This window comes from Lingula anatina, chromosome 1 (assembly GCF_051362555.1).
Source record: "Lingula anatina isolate TDL-2025a chromosome 1, LinAna3.0, whole genome shotgun sequence".
In the NCBI taxonomy this organism is placed as follows: domain Eukaryota; kingdom Metazoa; phylum Brachiopoda; class Lingulata; order Lingulida; family Lingulidae; genus Lingula; species Lingula anatina.
The window spans coordinates 37,062,755-37,086,524 of record NC_141767.1 but is presented as its reverse complement, the minus strand read 5'-3'; the positions used below and the strand labels follow the sequence as shown (position 1 = coordinate 37,086,524).

Here is a 23,770-nt window from a genome sequence, read left to right as displayed (position 1 = left end):
TTTTTCTTTCACTCATATCTATGAAGTCATACGAGTATTATTTATTTCAATCTACAAGCAAAGACAAGCAATTTATTTTTTATTATATGACATATTTAATGACAGAAAACCACGAATAAACAATTAAATACTCACTGGAGGACTCATGTGCTAAAATAATAAAAGATAATGAGGAAATAGAACAGTCTTTGAACAGGACCGGATTCACTGGACAAAGAATAGGTCGACAGGCGATTTTAAGCGTTTGAATATGACTGGAAATGATTAATCTGAAAATTGGCACCTAGAGAATTTACTTATAATATTATTAATAATTCGTGCCATTATAAAAAACCAGTACATATTTATTTTACTTTAATTCTGTGTATTTCAGATTAAATCAAAAACTACCCCTAAAAAGCGCATTTATTTTCTTAAATTGCTTTACATTCACAAATGTAAATATTAAGAATAAAAATTGACTTATATAGTGCAAACTATAATAATATGATAAGGTAGCTGCTTGGCTAAATAAACAATCTTGTCCAAGCTTCAACATCGTGAAAATTGCGTTTTACTCTCAACTTTGAAATTTATGATTTGCCATCACTCTGGAAATAACATCATGCCATTTTAATTACTTTAATAAATGCACTATTGCATAATGAGATGAATTTAAAAGGAAACTGGATTGGTTCCAAATAAAATGATGTACATAGCCTGCCCTAAGGTATAATTTAAAATATATCATGATCAGTCCCTAGGGTATGATATATATTTAAAAAAAAAGGGTCAATTTTTAAGTAAAATTTCTAAAGGGAACACGATCGATCTATAGTGCACCGTTTCAATATGTTAAAATGTGTTTAAAAGCCACAGAGAGAGAGAGAGAGAGACCATGTACAATTTTCAGCATATAGCATCTGCGGTGCGAATGGATCTGGATCTGCGACAGATTTTAAAATACGTCTCGGAGACCAGGAAAGCTTTAGTCAGGCGCACGTGCACTCTGCAGGATCTCGGCAAAGGCGTTTGCAGTTCTGAAATATTAAAATAACATTTAAATGGCGATATTTCATTCTTCGAAAACAGAGAATAAAAATTAGATTAACTGAAAATGGATAAACCTCTGCTTACACCGAAAAAATCAGATTGCGGCTAACTGGATACCAAATTTGAAAAATCGACTAAACGGTTTGTATGCAAGATTCAAATATTTTGATATTTCACGATGAAAAGAATCACAAGAAATAATGCGGCCAATACTTTTGGAAAGCGTCTACAGGGTAAAGAGACCATTCCCAGACCCTATCGTACTAACTGTGGTATCTAGGTATGGGAACCTTATTTACTTTCTTACATACAGTGACTTAATTAATTAACACTTACACATAGAGTCTAACACATACACAACCAAGTCATCGTGAAAAACTTAAATAGTTTTCTCTCGTTAATGTTCCAATTGAAAATATGGAAATCTTTTTTTAAATTGGTAAAACTAAATGCACAGTTATACTGATCAGTTTGTAATGTAGGCATCTGAGAATGTTCACATTAATATATCACGTACATGTACTATGGAAGTGTTAAAAATACGAAATATATTCAGGTGGCCTAATTTCGCACAGTGAGTGACGTTGAAGTGACAGCATCTGGGCACCAAAAATCAAACTATCTAATAAAACTTTCTTCATATTATATTTATGTTTTACTGGCAGCACGTGCTTTTCAAGAGCTTTAAAGATATCACTATGAATCTTTTCTCAAATCCAGTCAACTACCCAGGCCAACTTAAAGTTTAGAACGAGCAAAATAATAAGAAATTATTATCTGGTAGTTTGAACTCGTGAAAAACATGAAAAGCTTTTACTCACATGACGATTTTCTTTACAATTTTCGAAGCTGAATAAAAATCCCGGCTGTGCGACTTCATCACACATATCAGCGACCTGTCCTTACAGTGTCCTGCTGTCAAGTGACCAGTCAAGAAGATACGAGTAGTGCGCATTGCGCTGAGCGACTTACTGTTATGCAAATTACAACGTGTTTGGCACATTTTGATTGAGGGGTTGCTGTTGAAATCGTTTTCATTTGAATTATAGTCTGGTTTATTTGAAGGTACAATGAGTCTCCATCTCGAAAGGGGATTAGGCAGGGTCGGATCCAGGATTATTTGAGGGGGTCCGGAACGACAGGCCTCGGATGAGAAGCCGACCATCGCCCCCCACCCCCACCCCCTGGTGTGGGGTTCGGGGCCTTCTCAAGGCCCCCGAAAATTTTGTGGTGTTTTGGAGAGCAAACAGTGCCCTTTAGCTTTGGTACGGTTGAGAACTATGATTTAGCTAGTCAAAATTCTAATTTCAAGAGGGGAATATTGGTGTGATATATTTTTCAGAAACCGAAGGGGGGTCAGGACTCAGAAATGATACTTTCACTTTCGTCTGTAGAGTTATCTGCGTCACGCATGCGCAAATATTTACCGTCACTACCGGAAGTTGACACTGCAAGGCTGGAGCAACGTGCAGTCGGCGTGCAAAATATTCCGGCTTACTTCACACTGATGAACATTAACGTTTGGTTTTTGATAATATCAAGTTGATAGTATTATATTGCACGAGGGGAGCGTTTAGTGTTTACTTCAAGATACTCAGTAGCTTGAACGGCGTTGCACTGACACAGTGACAGACGTCAAGCATTGACATTTACTTCGACTGATTATAAAATTTTTGTATTATGGAAAGTGAAGGCAGCAAGGAGGAGCCAGAAAGGATGGAGACTGCAGAAGACCAGTCTGAGTCTGATGAATCAAGTGATGAAGACGATGAGCTACAGCAGCAAATCACAGAACTCCGGTCGGAGGTTTGTTTATTTTGAGATTTAAATAATTTTTTAACAAAATTAAAAATTCCAAGATACATTTTTGCAACGTTATATGTTAGAACACACTTGAGGTCACACTTGAGGTCATTTACATGCTTGCAATATCGTCCCTAGAGCCGATTTTTCCAGATGAAATTAAATGGAGAAATAGTATTTGTCTGAGCACATAATCGCCAGAAAGTATCCAGGTATAAGCCCTGCCTGAGGTGCTCTCATATAGCACCATTTTGACGATGGGCCCCTTACAATACTGCAGCCTAATTCAGAAAAAAAGAGTTACAGTTTACAGAACACCATCAAAGTGTATATATCATTATGAACATATCCATAAGCGTGCAGGTGGGGTGGGGGCAGGAAGAAAGTAGAAAGAACCCCTACCCCCTTTGAAATTGCTTACTATAGGCCTTCGTCTTCTCTGAATAATTGGTCTCATAGTTGTCACATACTTGTAATGGCTTAAGATATATGTGTACGTATATTTATTTTTGTATATTTCAACAGGTGGATAAAAATCCCTACTACTATGATGGTCATGTGAAGTTGATTAAAGTCTTAAAACAGTGTGGTGAACTGAAGCAATTACGAGAAGCCCGTAAAGTTATGAGTGAACTTTTTCCACTGACAGAAGGTATTTTTATTTCTGTTTCTTAATTTTCGATGATGATTGAATAGTATATTCTTTTCATGATATCTATGCGGTTCACATTTCTGTATATAATTGTTCTGATATTGAATTAATCATGCATATTGAACAATGTGTATTTTTGACTATATTTACAAGCTTTGCCATGCTCATTCTTGAAAAAGAAGATATTTTTTCCAGAAGTAATAAATTTTTAAAACTTTTGAAAAGTCTCTTAATTTATTTTAAATGTAATCTTGTTTTTCATTAGAGATTTGGACTGATTGGTTACAAGATGAAATTCCACTGATCTCATGTGAAGAAGAAAGAGTTATGGTTACCAAGTTGTTTGACAAAGCTGTACAGGATTATCTTTGTAAGTGTCATTTAGACCTACCAGTCTCAGTGCATTATATCAGATTACCTGGACATTGCTGATTTTATTTCTTGAGAGGGGATGCCATGTACACTGTACATAAAGAAAGAAACACTGAAGTAACTTAAAATTGTTCTTTTATCATGCATGAAAAATAACCCTTTTATTTGTGTTATCCTGTCTAATTGATTTGATATTTGTTTGTCAATTAAATCAAGTATGGTAAGTACAACATTGCATGCAGATGTTGTATACCTTTAGTTAGATTTTAATTATGCAATTTTTTTCTTTTCATTGCTTTGAAGCTATTCCACTGTGGCTGGAGTATGTTCAGTTTTCCATTGGAGAAATGGCCAAGGAAGGAGGCATAGACCATATAAGAAGCACATTTGAAAGAGCTATCACTGCAGGTGGACTTCATATGACAAAAGGGGCAAGTCTCTGGGAGGCTTACAGAGAATTTGAAAATGCTATTCTGAGTGGATTACAGGTAAGGGTCATGTCTTTTAGACTAGGGTATTAAAACATGTCAATAAATGTGCTCAGGCAGGACAGTTGTAACCAAGCTTAATCTGCCTGCTTCAGCAGAAGACCAGAAAACTTTGTCTTTGACCACAGTAACTGCTCACATAAATGAAGTAATACCCCTCCTTTGTTGAAAGTTAATTCCTTATTTTATTCAGACACTATTTAATAATAATAATAATAATAATAATTTATCTTGTGCTATTATTTATTCAGCCAAGTATTGGCAGCATACCATCACCAGAGCAGCAGTCCCAAATTGAAGATCAAATCAATCGCATTAGCACCCTATTCAAGCGGCAGCTGGCTGTACCACTTATGGGTAGGTCATTATTTTGTCAGACTCACATTTTAATGATCACCATGATGAAAATTCAAGTCTTTAGCTTAGTGGAGAAAAAAGGGATTTTTAGAAATATGTGTTTTATTTATTTCTTATTTAAATTTTTTAGGTGTAAAGTTGTTGTGATCAGTAATCACTGGTGAAGAGTTATAAATATACAAGATTAATTTTTATAGCATTCTTTTAAAGAATTCTTGCAGAGACTTTTGTTGTTGCAGATATGGAAGATACATATGAGGAATATCAACAGTGGGTCTCTGATGACATTGATGTCCAGACACAAAAGGCATATGAGAAAGCTGTGGCAAAGTTGAAAGTTTTGAAGCCATATGAAGAAGCATTGGTAATTTATTGATTTAATCATGGTTTTGATGGGCCATATTAAGTTTATAAGTCATGTATGGTGAGTTCTAAGCATATTTTTTAAAAGATCCATTGAATAAATGTAATACAAAGTCAATGGTACAAGTGAAGGTAATTAAGTGCTTGTAGTTCTCATGTTATAACTCTTTAGAGATCAGGATGCAGCCATAGTCTAGGAGAGCATTCACATCGAGAAGAGCCGAGGTCTAGCAAGGCCGAGACCTAAATATGGCGGACCTCTCGATGTGAATGCTCTCTAGGAAACATCCAACACAGAAAATCATAATTATCAGAAAAATACATTTATTAGTTAGCAGCAGACATCCCAAGGCTGGCAGAGTACCAGAGTTACATTGACTTTGAGCTGACACAGTCTGACCCAAGTCGTATCCAGTGTCTATTTGAAAGGGCCATTCAAGAAAACTGCCTGGTCCCAGATCTCTGGGTTCAGTACACAAAGTATTTGGTGAGTTCTCAGCATGTTAATTTGGCAAATTTTCACCAAACTAAGGTTAACAAACATGTCACCCTTTTCAAAATGTTTTAGAGGCGAATTATAATGTCCTTGTAAATGCCACCTATTTTTCACTGTTGTTTTATACTTGTGATATTTTAAGGACATGGATTTGAAGATCCCATCCCTGGCTTTAGAAGTGTATGAGAGAGGTGTGAGAAACTGCCCTTGGTGTGTTGAATTGTGGACTAGCTACCTACGGGCTTTAGAAAGAGCCGAGAGACCACAAGAAACTATAAAAGGTGTGGCATTGTATTTCAACAAATAAAATATTTAACATAAAACTTATATAAAGTGATCTGATTATTGGAATTTTATTTAATATGTAAATTTATCTGTGCAGAGACCATTCGTCTCTAGTCTCAAGATGAGATTGGGTGTATTTTCAGAGTGCCTGAATAAGGCATTGTCTGTGGGCTTCACTCAAGCATCAGACTATCTCCAGCTGTATACCGCCTATTGTGATTATCTGAGAAGGAAAATAAAATGGGAAGAAGGTATGGTTAAGGTGGCAGTTCTGTTGAATTGATATCATTGCCCATGTCTTAAGTAAATGTATGAGTAGAGAATATCATCTCTGAGCGCTCTGAGCTTTGGAGTCCAATGCAGTGTCTTGATGCTTAGTGGCTCTTTGGAATGGAGTGCTTTCACAGAAAAAATTGCTTTCAATTTTTGTTAGATATAAGATTTGGTAAATTTTATTGAATTTGAGACTTAACAATTCAAAAATATGTGTATAATTAAACTTCAGGGAATATGCAGAATGTTGAAGAATTCAGAAATGAATGCGAAAAAGCCATAGATTATTTATACACAGGTAAGCCATTTCACTTATTTATTTATTTATTTATTTATTTATTTATTTATTTATTATTTTGTGAATGTAATAGTTTCTTACTTTAGATAAAATGGTGGTCAATTAAGTTGTAACATACAGAATTATTATGTTTACAATGATACATGAATTGGTTTAATTTATTAGTTTTGAAGCTGAATACTAAGAGTTGAAAAAAATGCTCTACCCCAATGTATCACTGCTTTTCAATATTAACCAACACATGAATACCTGAATAATTTTTTGCCTTGCCATGGAAATAGTATACACAAGCAAGAAGTAATAGTACTATCACTAAATTTTGTAAATGAATCTAATACTAAATAATGGTATATAATAGAGATATATTTTGATATAGATTTGATACATAATGTAGTTTTCATGATGGTGAATGTGCCTTTGTCATTTCAGCCTTTGGTAGTGATGGTGACCCCCTCTGCACTCTTCAGCAATACTGGGCAAGGATAGAGGTAAATTTCTGTTTTCTGTACCGTAGAGGATGTGATGTGACTTTGAATCACACACACTTTGCATGTGGCCCACACCTCTTGGATCTCCTTATTTAGAATCTGTATTCAACAATGAGTTTGTCTTAAATGGTGTAGCCATGAAATTGCAAATTGATGGGTGATGTTATAGACAAAAACCCAAACTTTGGCCAGGCAAATGCATTTAATTTTGGTATTTGGTGATTGTCAGCCTAATACCTTTCAATCTTCTCCTTTCTACAGGCAAAACAATGCAAGAACATGACCAAGGCAAGAGAGTTATGGAATCAGATTATGACTGCTGGCTTTGGAAACCAAGCACAGATGTGGATGGAATATTTCAATTTAGAAAGAGCACATGGTGATAGCAAGCATTGCAGGAAGTTATTACAGCAAGCTGTGAACTCTGTGAATGACTGGCCTGAAACGATGTGTGAAACCTACATCAACTTCGAGAGAGAAGAAGGTACAGATTCAGTCGTTAAACTACATGTTTAGTTGAAGTTACAGTGTCATATTGATGTTTGCATAAAAATTTATATATTCCATTTTGTTTGTGTGTACCTATTTGATTGAATTAAAAACTAAGGATATTACTCCTTATATTGAATGCCAGAAACAACTTATGATTGTGCAACTCCCTTGCTGTGGTTCTGTTGTAAGAAGAAGGACAGGAAATTCAGCTCTGTTTAAACAAGGGCCACATTAGTTAAAGTTAATAATGTAAATAATTCTTTGATTTTCAGGTACCCTCTCCCAGTATGATATTGCAGTGACAAAGTGCACAGCGCAGCTGAACAGAGTGAAGGAAAGAAGAGCTAAGGTATAGCTCTGTCTGAAGTTGGCAAGGCAGTTGTCTGTGTTTGCTATTTTAAGCCTCTATAAAGCTCCCTCCACTTTGGAAAAATTTGAAGTATATATATATAGGATACCATTAACACCCTGAGTGTTTTGTCACTGGGAAAGAAATATCTTTTGCACCAACAGAATCCAACACTTGATGTCAAAGTAACCATATGTCTCAAATGTGTAAAGTTAAAACCTAGTTTTAATTAATAAATTATTTCAATTTTTTCTTTATTTTGAATTTATGTTCAGAAGACAAGCATTCATTTCTGCTGAACATAATTTGATTGAAAAATAGATAGAATGAGTAACTTTTCACTTCAGGCAGCAGAAAAGAAAGCATTTGAAGATACAAAAAAGGACAGAATGGAGAAAAAGCCAGGGAAAAGGCCAGAACACAAACCACAGAAACCAAGAGGGGGCCCGAAACAGCAGGAACAGCAACAAGTAAATTTAAATCATTTAAACTCACAATTGTTAAACTAATGCCATTCTACTTTGGCACAAGTGATCATTTCCTAAGACAAACAAATTCAAAACTTACGGTGTTAAATTTTAAGTGGCTTACAGTTTAATGTTGAAACCAAGGAACAAATTTATGCCATTACAGCGTAACTATCTGATATATTTAAGCACTCCTCACTTCTGATATTGATTCATTTTAGTCAGGTATGGTATTCTTCAACCGTTTGGATAAGATTCCTGTCATCTTTAGGCTTCATATTATTGCATATACACAATAAAGAGCCACATATTTTGAATACTGTTATCGTGGTTTTCTTGTATCTTATTAGAACTTCCAACCTATTCCAACGGTGCTAGACAAAAAAGAACCAAAGAAACCAATTGGACAGAAAACAACAGAAAAAGCCTTCCCCCCTCTTCCATCCAAAGAACCCACACCTAATGTGTTCAAAACTCCACCTCCTCCTGGGTACAAGCCCAGACATACAGAAGTTGTTGAGGAGCCACCCTCGAAAAGGATGAAAAGTAAGTTTTGCACACAAATGATAATGATTTAACCATGAAAAGGATGAAAAGTAAGTTTTCCACACAAATGATAATGATCCACCCTTCAAAAGGATGCAAAGTAAGTTTTGCACAAAAATGATAAAAGTCAAGTTTCATATTATATTGGTGTAGAATTTTGTTTTTTTTTTTCTTAATGTTATTTTTTGTTATGTAGTGTTGGATATTTTTTGCTGTTTGATTCTGGAGGCAGTACGAGAAATGAATTTGCAGCTTTTTTTGAAAAAAGAACATTATACATAAAGACGTGTATGCTGTTATTATTTATTGCAATCATTTTATTACAACTAAAAATGACATACTTTTTTCATAATAGAAACAATTATAAGGAAATGTTATCTAGAGGTTATTATTTATCAATAATGTGTACGTTTTAACCAATGCAGTCACATTATCATATTTGTTATTTCAAATTTTTTTCTAGCAGCAGAGAAGACTGAATCTCAGATTTCTCAAGATGTGACTGAGCATGGTGCCAATGAAAGAACAGTCTTTCTTAGTAACTTGGCATATTCTGTGGAAGAGGATAAAATCAAAGGCATATTTAGTGAGGTACATTTAAAAGCTTACCAAAGTTCAGATTTTTAGTGAACACAAAAAGATAAAGCACATTATTTAGAGTGGGTTATCAGCGGTCAAAAATGAAATTTTAGTTCGTATATCAATACAACGTGTGTTTTGTTATGTTTTATTTGTTATGTGATGATTACATGCATTGGTTTGAATCTAGATTAGATTTACCATTCAGCTGTTTTTTTTTTTTTTTTTTTTTTTCTTTTTGTATTCTCGGACATTGTCTTATTTTTCCATTTAAAGCCTTGGTTTTGCAGCATTCTAATATCATTCCTTTTAAAATATTTTATTCAAATACATCAAATGGAATGTTTCATTGTCAGTTGGAAACTATGAGTCAGGGAGCAAATGAAATGTCAGAAATGTAATAAAATTAAGCAAAGATTTGTTAAGCATAGTTTGACATTTGGTAAAAAATGGCTTTTAAATTGTCATAATGACTGCAGTTTCATAATAATTATTTACAGTGTGGTGAAATAGTTGATGTCCGCCTCATCAAGAACTTCAAGGGTCTTTCCAAGGGCTATGGCTACATAGAATTCAAGACGTCCAGGTCAGCAGAAAATGCCCTAAAAAAGGACCGACTATCTGTGGAAGGGAGGCCTGTATTTGTTTCTCCCTGTATGGATAAAGACCACAAAACCAAACAATTCAAGGTAAAATTATAGCTTTGTTCTTTTCATTTAGGATTGGAATTCAATAGGAAAATGGTAGAAAAGAGGTTGAGATTAGAAATATTAAAACTTATGAATTATTAAAAAATCCTTATCACCATAGTCATGTAAAAAGATTGGTAGTTACTGTTCATCTAATAAATATTTGCTAAAACCCATTTGGTTTTCATTTTAGTTTTCATCCAGTATGGAAAAGAACAAATTATTTGTGAAAGGATTACCATTTTCTGTGACAGAGGAGGCATTACGCACCATCTTTGGCCAACATGGCAAATTAAAAGAAATCCGCCTGGTTACTTACAGAAGTGGAGCACCAAAGGGACTTGCTTATGTTGAATATGAGAATGAGGTAAGTCATTTCAAAGCGTAACTACCTGAGGGTCTTAAGTGAAGGCTAAAAAGGTGCACATTTCTCATAACTATTTTGAATGTTAACAAATTCTGTGACGTCTGTAAATTTTAGCCACTCACAAGTGATTGATAATCATGCTACATAAAACTTAAAAAAAAGTATTATACATTCCTATTATTTAAAAAATGTTTTTTTCATTTTTACCAGGCTGATGCAGGGCACGCAGTACTCAAGACAGATGGGCTTCATATAGAAGATCACACCATCTCTGTGGCCATAAGCAACCCACCTCAAAGGAAAGTGCCAGTGAAAGAGAGAGAGTCAAGCTCATTTATTGCTTCTTTGGGTGGAGGGAAGAAAGAAACAACAGAGTATGTTTTAGATATAATTATGATTTTTTGGGATTCAATTTTTTTTTTCACTGGGTTGGTTATGGACGGAGTAGATTTTAGGCAGAAAAAATCAGGAATCTTAAATTTCTAGTGTACATGCTTGTAATTGCCACATAATATTTAACTCAGAATACAGTGTAGAGAAATGCAGTGGGAATTGTTTACGGTCAGGAACTTTATATCAACTACTTTTGAAAATTATAGAATATAGGTCATGATAATACTTCATCATTCCTATTGCACATAATCATCAGAGATTAATTGAGACAGTGTACTATTCCAGGCGAGGCAAAGCAAGAACACAGCTGTCCATGGTGCCCAGAGCTCTTCAGTCCCGTGGTGCGCCCAGCAAGCCAGCAGCAGCTGGGAACAAGGCAGACACTTCTGCCAGAGCCCCCAGTGATAATCCCGGTGAACAAAAACTCAGTAATAGTGACTTCAGAAAAATGCTTCTCAAGAATTAGGCCTCTTCATGTGGAAAAAAAGTTTTAAAAATACAGAGATAGGCCTGGACAGATATGGAGGATAAGATGTTGTCCATCCATCCAGCCCCCCCCCCCCCCCCCCCCTTCTTTGCCATAAGTTGATTTCAGGGTGAGAGCAGAAGCTAATAGCAAAGAGTAGTGCCACTTTGTATGTAAATACAGAAGTGATTAGCCAGTCTTAATGCTGATATTTTAAAGGGCAACAAAAAGAAAGAAGTTGACCAACTTCAATCCCACAGAAATTGCACAAAAGTTGTGTTATAAATATGTTATGTAGAATCTACATTGGATAGAGAAGAGCCATTTCTAGTTTACTATTGTTAATAGTCAGTTATTGCTTTCTTTAAAAAAATTGATACAATGTATTGTGCAGAAAAATTTATTTAACTTTTATTTCATTTATTGGCTTAAAATAAGCTGTAAAGCTCTGAGATCAGTTCTCTGTTGTTCATAAAAAAAAGATAAACAAGTAACTTTTCTTGATGCTCTGAATTTATGTTTACCAAACATTTTATTTTAATAAACGAGTAATTAGAAGTACAGTCTTTAAACTGGATATTTTCTTTCTGGGCATCCGGATATTAGTTTAAGCCACAGTGCAGATAACTTACGCTGAGTTTCAGAGAGAACTGAAAATGCATTCACATCCAGTATAAAACTTTGATTTTCTATTTTAAGACAACCGAGATGTAAGGGTAAGTAGCAGTGACCTCACAGAGGTGTAACAGAGATTTACTTAGACGTTTTACATGTGAGCAGTTCTAGAAATTAAAGAGCTGTATTCAGACTTGTTTGGCAGGAAAATACAATTCAAATAAACTAAACGAGTATTGATCTGATAATAGACTATCACAATTTACATGATCTGTAAATATTACTTGACTAAACAACATGATAGATCCATTGTGACTAGCTGTAATGAAGCTATGGCATGGCTTGTATTTCAACATTAATATTAACTTCGCTTAAATTTTGAAGCTGGTAACACCAGTGCTCTGAAGAAAACTGACAACAGCAGTCCAAGCATCAGTATGAAGCTGAATCCTACAGGTCCCATTCCAAAAAACATGTAAAAAAACAAATATCCTCCCATCAGGTAGCCCAGAGTCTGGTAATTTGCCAAAAATCTCAAACTTATTCTCGGTGTGGTCCAGTCTTTTGTTCTTGTTGGTGATGCTACAAAACTTGATTTTTTACCTTTCTGTTCTGAGGGCGGTGAAAATAATATGAAAGTCATTTTTCCCACCATGTCATCCCTTGTGTAGTAATTTTGAATTTTGTCTGAAAACTAATTCAAAAAGTGGTGTAACCAGATGCAATTCAATCAGTAATCCTGTAAACCTCAATCTCTAGTATTTAAGTCAAATGCTTACTTTGTTACTCATTAATGTTGATTGAAAGAGAGAAAGTCTGTCAATATTTAAATATCAGTTTTTCATAAACCAAAATATAAACTGATTGGTTTTCACATATGTATGTTTAAGGTACAAAGGTTCAGCAGTGATGCCTGTATAAATGCACATATTTAAGTATGACAACAGATTTCTGCATAAAACTTCCTGTGTTTAACATTTTCCAGGTGTGTAGTCAATTTTTTTAGGTAATTCTGCTCAGGTTGGGGAATTCTTTTTAATTAAAAGTTGGCAATAAGGTGACTTTCAATTGTGACAGCATTAATAAAATTCACATGTAACCTCTACACAGGAATTAAATTTCATAAATTCTGGCTAAAGCTGATGGATTTGGAAAACTGTTTTTGAAGTGATATTTTGCACAGTAAGGATTCTGTTAGAATTTACAGGAATGGTTTCTCAAGGGAAACAATCATGGTTAAAAAGTTAAAGGGTAAAAAGGTTTTTGCACTGTACCTTGTTATTCAGGAATGAAGAGACTTGATGGAGTATTCTCACCAATGGGGCACATTCATAGCTTCTAATGGGCTGAAGGTCGGGGTTACCCTGGTAACTAATTTCAAACTTGCGGAGACCATTCATTAGCTGAAGCAAATAACAAATCACAGTATCTACTCACAAAATTCAGTTAATGCCACCTCTTAATATACTGTATTTTTTCACAAAATATCATTTATTGTGTCACTATTCATCAAATGAATTCCACTAGCTTTTCAGAACTTTTAAACAATCTTTTCAAGGTTTTATCAATAAAGTTGTGATGTTAATGACGTGATGACTGTGGTTAACAGACAGACAGAGAGTACTTTCACGGACTGCCCAACCCAGAGTGCCAACAGCAAAAGAAAAATAAATACCTGATATTTCCCCAGCTGTGTTAGCACAGGTCCTGTGGGTGACTCTATGAAGTCTGGGGGCAGGGACTGATTGGAAAACTTGTTGGCACTGCTGTTTGCATTGGGAGGTGTGACAGACGTTGCCATGGTTTCCACCGATTCCATCTGAAATACAAATATTATTTTTCTGAAACATTCAAACATGGGGAAAATTCCCAGGAAGCACTAAATAATTAAATGGTGGATTCAGCCTCTTAACTCCTCTTCAAGGGAGAAAAGGCCGATTTGGGGATCCACTGCAAGGTCCAAAGAAGCATGTTTCATTCAGGATTTATACAGATTACTGATACTTTCTACTTCTAAATATGCTCTGGATCCTTGGGAAAAGTGATGCACACTTCCCTGCAATGGCAGATAAGGACACTTCAGGACTACAGGACTTAGAACTCCAGAGGACAATCATGAACATTGCAAAGCAGTACAAAACCAGAACCATGGCAAAATGGCACAGCAAAAGAAGCAGTGTCTCAGGTTTCTGGCACATTTTGGTCAAAAATATGAGAATTAATTTTTTAAAAATTTATTCATATTTGTCATTTACACCTTGAAGTGACATATAACATCATTTCTAGGTAGTTTGAATATATTATTCCTGATATACTAACCGACAGTTGAAATAAGTTGCAGAGATTCCTTGCAGCTTGCTCTAGGTGGAAAACTAACTTGCTCTGGTCTTCCTCGGGAAACCCTGTCTGTGTAAATTTGGTAGCGTTATAGTCCACTAAAGCTCCATATCCCAACCATGACAGCAGCCCACCAGATCCTCCCCCATCACTGGACTTCTGTGTTGAGGATGAGGTCGACTTAGCGTGGAGGATCTGCTGTAGTAGATACTCTATCTGTAAATTATAAAGAAACTATCAAATCCAACAATATTTAATTGTTATAAATCCAGGCAAGAAGACAAAAACAGGAGGGGGTATCTGTTTAATTTTAAAATTGATGCCATTTTTAAGATTGGTGAAATTGGTAAAATGATCACCCAAGCTCTCATTCTTCATGTTTTCTTTCACTGTTGATATTCTACATTTAAACAAAACTGGACATACTGCTTTCATTTTATTGGTATTCCAAGACAAATAGACATGAAAGACAAACATATTGTTATAAAGATATACAGAATCACATTAATGAATAACAAAAATACTGAAATCCATAATCAGTGAAGAGAACGGAATCCCAAAACATTCTCACACATTTTCTCTAAATTGTACAACACGTACTTGTTTTTTGGTCCCCTCTTCAAATAGTGGTTTATAAAGAAAGGCTGGGCCCTCTAGTTCTGCAAACTGTAGACTAAGGATGGCTGCTGTGTTCACAGAGTTGCTATGGGACAGGTAGCTGGAGCCCATGTCCATCTGGGGACCACGCCTGGACAGCCTGTGGTGAGACTCATACATCTGATGCTCGGCTGGAATAGCACAGAATCTAAATAATGTCTAAGAGTCTAGTAAATAATTTTTTCTGGGCAAAGTTACACTGAGAGCTTCTTCAAACAAGAGCTAAAACTTATAAGTATTAGCATTCCAATATTTCAGGGCCTAAGAAGACACCTTCATCATTCCCTCATCAGTTTTAGCTGCTGTTTGAAAAATCTAAAATTGTAACTTTGACGAAGAGCCTTTCAGGAACTATCCACTATTACAGGCACACACCAGCTGAAACAGTGCTTCACATGTGTTAAGTTTCAATAAAATTGACTGAAACATGTTGGAAATAGCCAGACAAAAATTAAATTATAGAAACATACCAAATGAATTTTTTTCTCATTGTTATAAAAGACAATTTTTTTAAATGCTCAATAATAACAAACGAGGAATCAAAAAATACAAAACTACACATTACACACCCAACTATATGTAAATATTTTCACGAGCACAAAAATTGACCTAAACACAAGTGGAAAATCTAGACAACCAAATTCCCAACTACCACCTTCAACTTTGGAGAGAGGTGGAGAGAAAACTTTGCTTTACTCACCTTCTTCCAACATATTTCGAAGATTAGGGAGTCCAAACACCTGAAACAGAGAGAATTAGTGATCTTTCATTTAATGTTCTTCCTGCAGAAGAAGAGAACAAACAAAAAAAAATCTGCAACCTTGAAGTACACATCTTAACTTTACATACTGTAATATGGCATGGGTTCCATGCCTAAGCCAATGACGTTTGGCTCCCAAAAAGTTGGAAATCTGCTGATAGTTGAAAAAGTCTCATCCCTGCAAGATACATACCTTGGTGACCCTGAACAGCATGTAGGCATTTTTGGCAGAGGAGAGATCCATGCGCTGACTTCGGTGAAGAAATTCTTGAAACAGGTGTGTGTAAAAGAGCAGATTATCCACAATAAACTGGAACCTAAGAAAAGTAAAAAGAGCAATGCATACTCAGTAAGGAACAACTCCTTAATATTAAATACAATTAAAAGCAAACATAATTTGTGGATAATTTGTGGATTCAGAATAATGCTTATCCAGAATCTTACCTATGCAGAAAATACACAAAATAAAGCTGCATTCCACAAAGACAAGGCAATATTGGTAATCCAAATTACTTTCATAAATACAGAGTATAATACCAGAGAAAGACCATGGGCCGTCACTTACATGATTTTCCATTGATGTCTTAAGCTGTGTTTAGACAAAACTATATTTATACTTGTATCTTAAGTGCAAGTTAAATCCACATCCATTCTAATAAAATCTTGTCTGAATGCAACTTATGATCCAAACTGCTGCTTTGCTCTAGATTCTTCTCACCATTTGTTGTCCACTTTTGACTCCTTCTCTTTCATGATGGCATTGGGGTCAACATACCGCCAAGGCTGGACATAACTTAACCAGGTCTCCAACAACTGTAGATTGAAAAGGAATTCATCTTAATAGATGTGCCCCAAAGTCACATTTAAGTTATGAGCTCATGTGAACTTGCATATTATTGAATGTACATGATTGTATGTATATAACAGACAATTTTCATTCTTATTTTTAATGTCTCTAAACATGTTTACAAGCAAGTTGTCTCTTTTATTATCACACCATCACTGAGATACTTGAATTTTTCTCTCACATACTTTGAACTGTATCTTTGACTTAAAGCCCCCCCCCCCCCCCCCCATGACAACATAATAAACAATACCCCTACTTCCAAATATATCATTTAAATACGATACAATGTCGTATTTTTTATTATTCAAACCTTTAGTGCTGATCTTACCAATCTAAAAGAAGAGTCAAGAGGCCAGTGGTTAAAGCCATGCCTAAGGAAAACATACAACTTCTTCTGTACCATCTGTGGAATAACATTCCTGCAACAGTAAGTATTACTTTAACTTATTATCTACAATTATTTCTACCACTATTTTAAAATAATATGATAATGTAAGAATGACCTATTTCTGATTTTAAATAGTTCGTGTCTCTTTTCACAAAGTCCCCCAGGTGAAAATCACTCTTAGCAAAGACTGTTATTGGGCTTAGCATGCCAGATTGCATTCCACAAAAAATCTTGGATATTTCCCCTTTTTTCACCCAATCACTAAGCCTCTAGAACAAATTGTTTTTGATCCTCTGTCCTGACAATGGCTCCTTTAGGTATGCAAAGTATATTCGTTATGAGACAAATGTTTATTTAATGCTTTAAGACCATATCAGAAAGCAGAAATTAAATATTTGGCTTTCTGAGTTAAGTTGTCCTCAAACTTTACTTTTCTGTATAACCCGCCCCATGTCTGAATGCAGCAGCTACATCCAGATGTGTGACATCATACTGACCTCTTGAATTCATCCAGAGGCGACAGGTTCTGTGCCTGATATGAAGCCAGTACCAGGTCTGGAGAGGCACTGTTAGCAAAGAAATGGAGGTGCTTGATGAACATACGCACAACCCGGACCTGGTCGCTGTTGGGAAGAAAAACCTCCTGGAAATACAATGTTTCTGATTTAAAAAGCATCTATATGATAAATCACCACCAATGACATGGATTTCAAACAGCCTTAACTTGGAAGAACTATTGTTGGATATGGTTAAAATGCCCCAACACCACCGTTTTATAATGCTCCGTTTGGGTGGATATGGAAATGAGGAATACAATTAAGTTAGTTATGATGGACATACGCTTCTTGGTGTTCAAGTACATGAAGATTCTAACTGAACTGTCTGAAATAACTATAATAATACTAGTGTCTCAAATAGGTCTACTCTAAATTATCTGATGCTAGAAATTACCTTTCTCAAGAAATCACATTTATACTTTTTGATACAGACAGATAACTTACAAAAAACATACCCACAAAAACCTTTTCCAAGGATCATTCAACAGATGCTAAATACTTAAATATATATTCACAATTTTACATGTTCAAAAGGGTTATAACCTAACACATTAAGGTAATAAAATTTTCAAAAATTACAAAACTCAATATCTTTTGAAAGAAAAATGTATCCCTTTTTCTTTCAAGTTTTAGAAACAGTACAAATGTATTTCCATTTCCTAAATGACCAAATAGCACACCCTAGAGAAAAGAGGATATGCAAAAGATTCAAACTGAAAAAGAAGCTATTCTCAAACACAATGCAAAATCATGCACAGCCCCCAAATTTCTTCCAAAGGCATTCTTAGCAATCTTGCTTCCCAGCAAGACAGGTTTGAGTGTGACTTAAGATAGGCAAACATATATCATAGTACATAATGAATGGAAAACATTTCACAATTGTTGAAAGCGACCCGTAAGTCCATGAACTCCTGCCAGGAAACAAGAGAAAGGTGACCTGGAAAGCGTGATACAATGACTTGTGTAGGGGCACAAGTTATATATGTACATTTAGTTGACAGTTCATCATTTTCACAAATTTTCACCTTTATGTACTTGAAAATCTAATAAAAACAAACCATCTGCAAACATACCCATGAAAAAGCTTGTGTTTCAGCTATGGATTATCACACTTTTTGTTGACCTGTTTTACAGTTAAGAGGTTATAGGTTATAGGTTTTTTTTAAATAGATGGTTCAAAAAGGAATAAATATGATCAATAAAAACAAAAGTTTGAACTGAATCAATAAATGCAATTGCAGCATATGTATGAAATACATTGTGGGCATTTAGAACAAGTATATATATATAATATGTATGGGATCTTGACATGCAAACACAATAAAAACCAAGGCTTTGTATACAGTCAAAAAAGTTTACCACAGTTAAGCACAAAACAAGGCCAAAAAACTGTTTTCAAAATTGCTCATGCATATAGTGTATAAGCAAAAAGGGATAAATGAAAACATTAAATATGTCCCAGGAGGACAGGGGTAGATACATGGATACTGGATTTACAATATGAAAAACTGGGTACAAAACAAAAATTGGGTAGAAGCAGTAAAGCATTATTGAGAGCATTTACAGAAGGACACATAAATATATGCTACAAAACAAAAGAAGTATAGTGTCTGGTTACATAATTCCCGAAAAACTGAGCAAAGGAAACCATTATACTCACTCGATAAAAATGATTATAATAAGGATCTGAGTATGACAGAACTCTCTGATAGCCATCAATCTAGGAGGTGTAGAAAAAGAACACACTGTACAAGAAGATTTAAAACTGTAAGTGGACACACTTCTTTAACTGTTCAATGTTAATTTTCAAAATAAAAGTACAATTTTATACTAGATTTAAGCTTTGAAAAAAATATAAGTAAAAGAAGGAATAAGACAAAATAAAATAGGAAGTTGAAGGTTTTGAATGCACTGCAGGGATATGACCTGATAGGTAGAGGACTATTTATAAGCAAAGAAAAAGACAGATATTAATCACCCAAACAAATGTAGGATGTTCTTCTGTCAAAACCTCATCCCCTACCCCTCTTTTAAAAAAAATGTCTTATGGGTTTAATTATGCAAATGACATAAGACTGACAGCAATGGTACAAAAATGCTCAATGAGATGCAATCTTTGCAATATGAAAGTGAGGTGAGGTAGTTGATTGCGACATGTGCTAATTCAGAAATTGCATTCTGGTAGATATCTTAGGCAATCCTGATAAATTTTAACTGCTTTTGTCTTACATTACTCCTAATCTAGTATGCTCTTTTGGAAAATACACAACTTGAGCCCTGACAGATACTCAGCACAGTCAATGATCTTTCACAATTGCAATACCGATTTCCAAAATCTACCCTGAAAATGTTTGTTTACAATTCTGAAAAATGTTCACACTAATAAGCCAGCATATCAATAGTTCACAAGAATCAATAATAATAATATTAATACTAACCATGGCCTGCCTGATCCCACCATGGTGCTCTGGAGAGTCCAGACTGTTTTGATTTAACCAGAACTCCACAAGAATCTGAAAGGAAATGAAAACAGCACTTTCATCTGAAAGCTGGTGTAAATAAATAGGGTATGTATTTCCAGACTCACGCAAGCACATTAATCTCATCTATCCAGCAACATCCACATAATACTATGCTCCCTCGAGTCAGGGGCTTGTGTCACGAAATTATACGAGCTCAAAATTGACCTCTGCAAAGTATTTCAGATAACAGAAGCTGTACATTATAAAGAATCTAAAAGGCAACCTGCTTCAACCTTTAAGTCTCGAATATTCCACTCTTCTACTTAACAACTAAAGCAAACTATTATTGTTCTGACAAAGGTTTTAATCTCAGTTATGTCAACAGCCTAGTTCATTTACTGTAGATCCAAATTTCATTCATTTACCAAAAATTGTGAAGCCAACTTCACAAAGTCAGACATATAGTTTTAGCAATTTAATCCAAGCTCTAAAACTCTTTGTGTAAAGACACCCCCCCCCCCCCCCCCCCCCCCCCCCCCAGAAAACTTTACCTCCACAAAAGTTTCTGATCGCCACATTTCCTGGTCCAGTGGGTCTGTGGTGGACACCTGGTAGGGGATGCTCCTCTGCTGTACCTGATGGTGGGGGCTGTGTGGAGACTTCAGCAAGCTGACTAGTGGTTTCAGCCCAGGGCTGCCACTGCTGTGGTATCCAGATGTAGAGCCTTGTCTGGAAAAGGTTTAAAGATAGACAAAAATGCTTAATTATTTTTCATTAACATCATAAAAACAACAATTATATAACATTTTTGTGCAACATAATGGATGTGTAGGTTTCATGATGATAAATGGTTGGTATTTAGGTTCATTTTTTGTTTTAAGCAAAGAAAATCCCTCCCCACTGATAAACCATTCACATATCACATGACATCAAATTTCTCAAAATGCCAAATATCACAACCACTACTAAATGTCAAACTGCTCTGGTACATGCTTATTAATTCCTAAAACCTCCATTATATCAGAGTACCTGTGGAGGTGTGTCTTGTGTGCAACAGGACTTCTTATTGGTGAAGCAGCTGTTGGCATGGGGTTAACAACTTTACCCTTCAGGGGCAAAAAACAATTCAGATAATCTTCCAGCAGACTTGTGAACAATGCTTCCGAGGCATTACTCCAGTTAAAGAAACTCTAAAACAAATATCAAATACTGTCATTATCAAAACATATTTTGATGCAAGTGTAATTTGGCTAGATGAAAAGATATGTCACCATGAAAGATTTTAAAGTGCCAAATAAATACTAGTTAGCCAGCCATATAACAGATGATTAAGTACTAATAAATGAAACAGTGAAATCTAAAGATATTTCACTTTCAGTCATTAAGCAGTGAATTACATTGAAATTTCACAATTGTTATATTTATAACCTTGAAAATACCCCAAGCTTAAGGTTAAGGTACCCAGTCAAATTTGTGTTCCCCAGATTGTCCTTTCTACTTAAATTCAACATTAAAAAAAAAAATTTGTATAAGATAAAGTAACTTCTGCTAAACAGGTACTAACCCTTTGTTGTGGATTAACACACAGGTAGAAATAATGGAAGAAATAAAATTCAAATGCAGCTGGGACAAGTTAAGGGACAAACACACTTCACATTAAATCTTCTTACATCCAACTAAGTTACAAATTATACCACCACATTTATGTACCCATCAAATCCAATTATTTCAATCCAGTAAGTAAATAACAGTAAATCAGAAGTTCTAAAAAAATATACCATTGATGTACTTCTTAAAAAGCTCACCAATTCATCAGACCAATGTTGCATAAACATTATACACTGAATTAAGTGGATTATACAAAGGATACATAGGGATCTTGCTGAAGGCTGTCTTGGAATGTGACTTGCACCATGGTAGCTGTTGTCCTCGAACATTTGCCTCGTGGGGAACTGCAATCATGAAATGTTAAGTTAGGACAAATATTGGTTGATACAAAGCTCATAAGATCTCTCTTGATACGACAACACAAAAAAAAAAAAAAAAAAAAAAAAATTCATGGTGATGCTGTAAATTCTGAGAAGGCTTTTAATTACCATGCGTCTTTTACTCCTCAATGTGTCAGTTTTTCTCCTATTTGGTATTCTCTCTGTGTTTATATCCAGTGACAATTGCACAAAATCTTTAAGTGATGCAAAGGCAAAATGTTTTATGCAAGGGAAATTATATCAGAGTGTGTACAAAGAGACATCCCTCTACAAAAATATCAAATTTCACACTGAACTCTCAACTTCTTCTTGCTTCTTTCTTCTACTATAAAGTACAAATTAAATTTTTTAAGATACACAGCAAACATTCCATGCTGAGCTATATGTAGTTACTAAATAAGCCTTGTGGCCACAAATTCTTTGTATAAACTTCAATGTGTGTGTGTGAGCACGTACGCATGTGCATGCAAGAATGCACACTTGCATGCGAACTTGAGTCACTGTCTGTACTTACTGGCAGACAGGACAGAGGAAAATCATATCTACACATGGGGTCAGCCTGTAGTCTGTATACAACGCGTATCAGTGGACCACCTGGGGACAAGAACTGACGCATCATGTCATAATCCAGCTGCTGTGTGCTCTTGGCAATGGTTCCCACACCCCATCCAGGCTGGTTGTTGAACCCAAAGATGTTCTCCACAAGATAAGGGAATATTTGGTGAAGGTCCTGAAGTGTAATACACATCTGAATATTTAACACATCGCTATCCATGTTTAGTAGTGGGAATGTCCATGGAGTGCATGTGAATATGTGGACATTTAAAAATGAAAGAGCTGGCATGCATTGAATTGTAAACACAGGACATACTGGACAAAGTCAAAAAGAAATATATTTCAGGTATATCTGTACCTCAAAGTTCATTTTGTTTATTTTAACTGTTAGAAAAATGTTAAAACAGAATGGGGGTTAATAAAAAAATTCAAAAATTTTAACTTTCATTTTGTGCCCTCCTCGTTAAAAACAACTGTCTGTGCAGAAATACACTAGCACTGGATGTATTAATTGGCTGGTGTTCAATCTGTATCTGGCATCCACAATTATTTCAAGGCAACAGTTCACCTTTTGATACATTTGCTCCAATAAAAATGAAATATGTCGTGAAAAGAGATTTACAACCTTGGATGACTGATGAAATTCTAGAAGCAAAGCGCAATAGGAGAAAAACAGGAGGAATATGGAGGAAAAGTATTATTATTATTATTTTGTTGCAGTACCTTGGTGCTTGTCTCCTCTAGAATATGTTGTATTTCCTGACATCTTTGATGGACAGGCTTCAAAAGGGCTTGCTGCACCCTTACCTTTCATAAAAAAAATAGAAAATGTGATATTATCAGTTAGTAGTAAGACTCAATGTAGCTCCTTCTACAGGATACTGAAATGTATGAAATAACAAAAGCACTACATGTGGATGTTACCATACTAATATTATAAACAGGAAATCAATGAGCTTAAAAAAGATTATTCATATTGTAAACTGTTCTGCTAATCGAGGATCCATAGTTAATGTTAGATGCATATAATGAACGTACATACACATTTCACTATTATAATATATAGTTACAACAAAATAGTGTCTTGTCAAGAATGCTCTAGCCCACAAGACATTGCGTTCATTCAGCACAGAGAAGCCGCTTTGAGTATATTTACATATTTTGCGCACACCATTAAATCAAAGATATTTTGTTGGAGTTTTTCTACTTAAATATATCAAAGTAACCTACTGAAACAGGGGTCAAGACTCCAACTGCTCCCGCCGGCGAGGAAGTTGCCATTTTGTTAAAAAGTGAAAATACTGGGCTCCGATACTAAAACAAGATTTTGGGGTGTCAAAATTTTTTAT

General features: G+C 35.2%; 2 protein-coding genes across 5 annotated transcripts; one reads left to right on the top strand and one right to left on the bottom strand.

Annotated features, from left to right (window-relative positions):
• Positions 1-387: 387 nt before the first annotated feature.
• Positions 388-23,770, bottom strand: LOC106162201 (sphingomyelin phosphodiesterase 4). 3 transcript variants are annotated; one of them, XM_086999870.1, is made up of 19 exons: positions 23,652-23,770; positions 23,145-23,228; positions 22,381-22,596; positions 21,749-21,830; positions 21,443-21,501; positions 20,908-21,068; positions 20,430-20,607; positions 19,855-19,929; positions 19,077-19,136; positions 17,357-17,502; positions 16,800-16,890; positions 16,343-16,437; positions 15,818-15,941; positions 15,565-15,604; positions 14,808-14,995; positions 14,190-14,423; positions 13,546-13,689; positions 13,145-13,273; positions 388-1,019 (listed from the first exon to the last, which is right to left on the bottom strand). In XM_086999870.1, the coding sequence occupies exons 1-19, from the start codon at positions 23,700-23,702 to the stop codon at positions 972-974; spliced, it is 2,205 nt and encodes a 734-aa protein (XP_086855996.1). In that variant the 5' UTR covers positions 23,703-23,770; the 3' UTR covers positions 388-971. The 3 variants fall into 3 exon arrangements, with proteins under 3 accessions (XP_086855996.1, XP_013394836.2, XP_086855995.1); XM_013539382.3 differs by lacking the exon at positions 388-1,019 and adding an exon at positions 11,769-12,564; XM_086999869.1 differs by lacking the exons at positions 388-1,019; positions 19,077-19,136 and adding an exon at positions 11,769-12,564 and having other exon boundaries at positions 23,652-23,769.
• LOC106162197 (spliceosome associated factor 3, U4/U6 recycling protein) lies at positions 2,481-12,443 on the top strand. Of its 2 annotated transcripts, none has more exons than XM_086999867.1 (20): positions 2,481-2,838; positions 3,361-3,487; positions 3,753-3,857; positions 4,163-4,347; positions 4,599-4,704; positions 4,944-5,068; positions 5,399-5,554; positions 5,706-5,844; positions 5,992-6,099; positions 6,354-6,419; positions 6,849-6,907; positions 7,169-7,391; positions 7,672-7,748; positions 8,096-8,218; positions 8,566-8,761; positions 9,228-9,352; positions 9,841-10,029; positions 10,223-10,396; positions 10,607-10,770; positions 11,075-12,443. In XM_086999867.1, exons 1-20 carry the CDS (start codon positions 2,713-2,715, stop codon positions 11,253-11,255), a joined length of 2,754 nt encoding a protein of 917 aa, XP_086855993.1. In that variant the 5' UTR covers positions 2,481-2,712; the 3' UTR covers positions 11,256-12,443. The 2 variants fall into 2 exon arrangements, with proteins under 2 accessions (XP_086855993.1, XP_086855992.1); XM_086999866.1 differs by having other exon boundaries at positions 2,482-2,838; positions 9,225-9,352.

What these genes read in the sequence shown, in the direction of transcription:
- LOC106162197 (XM_086999866.1), top strand. Translation starts at nt 2,713, where the DNA reads ATGGAAAGTGAAGGCAGCAAGGAGGAGCCAGAAAGGATGGAGACTGCA. An exon ending in ACTTTTTCCACTGACAGAAG is followed by an intron (nt 3,488 to 3,752) that starts GTATTTTTATTT and finishes GTTTTTCATTAG; the next exon opens with AGATTTGGACTGATTGGTTA. An exon ending in ATGTTGAATATGAGAATGAG is followed by an intron (nt 10,397 to 10,606) that starts GTAAGTCATTTC and finishes CATTTTTACCAG; the next exon opens with GCTGATGCAGGGCACGCAGT.
- LOC106162201 (XM_013539382.3), bottom strand. Translation starts at nt 23,702, where the DNA reads ATGGCAACTTCCTCGCCGGCGGGAGCAGTTGGAGTCTTGACCCCTGTT. An exon ending in CACAAGACACACCTCCACAG is followed by an intron (nt 20,608 to 20,907) that starts GTACTCTGATAT and finishes AACCTTTTCCAG; the next exon opens with ACAAGGCTCTACATCTGGAT. An exon ending in TTGACTCTTCTTTTAGATTG is followed by an intron (nt 16,438 to 16,799) that starts GTAAGATCAGCA and finishes TTCAATCTACAG; the next exon opens with TTGTTGGAGACCTGGTTAAG.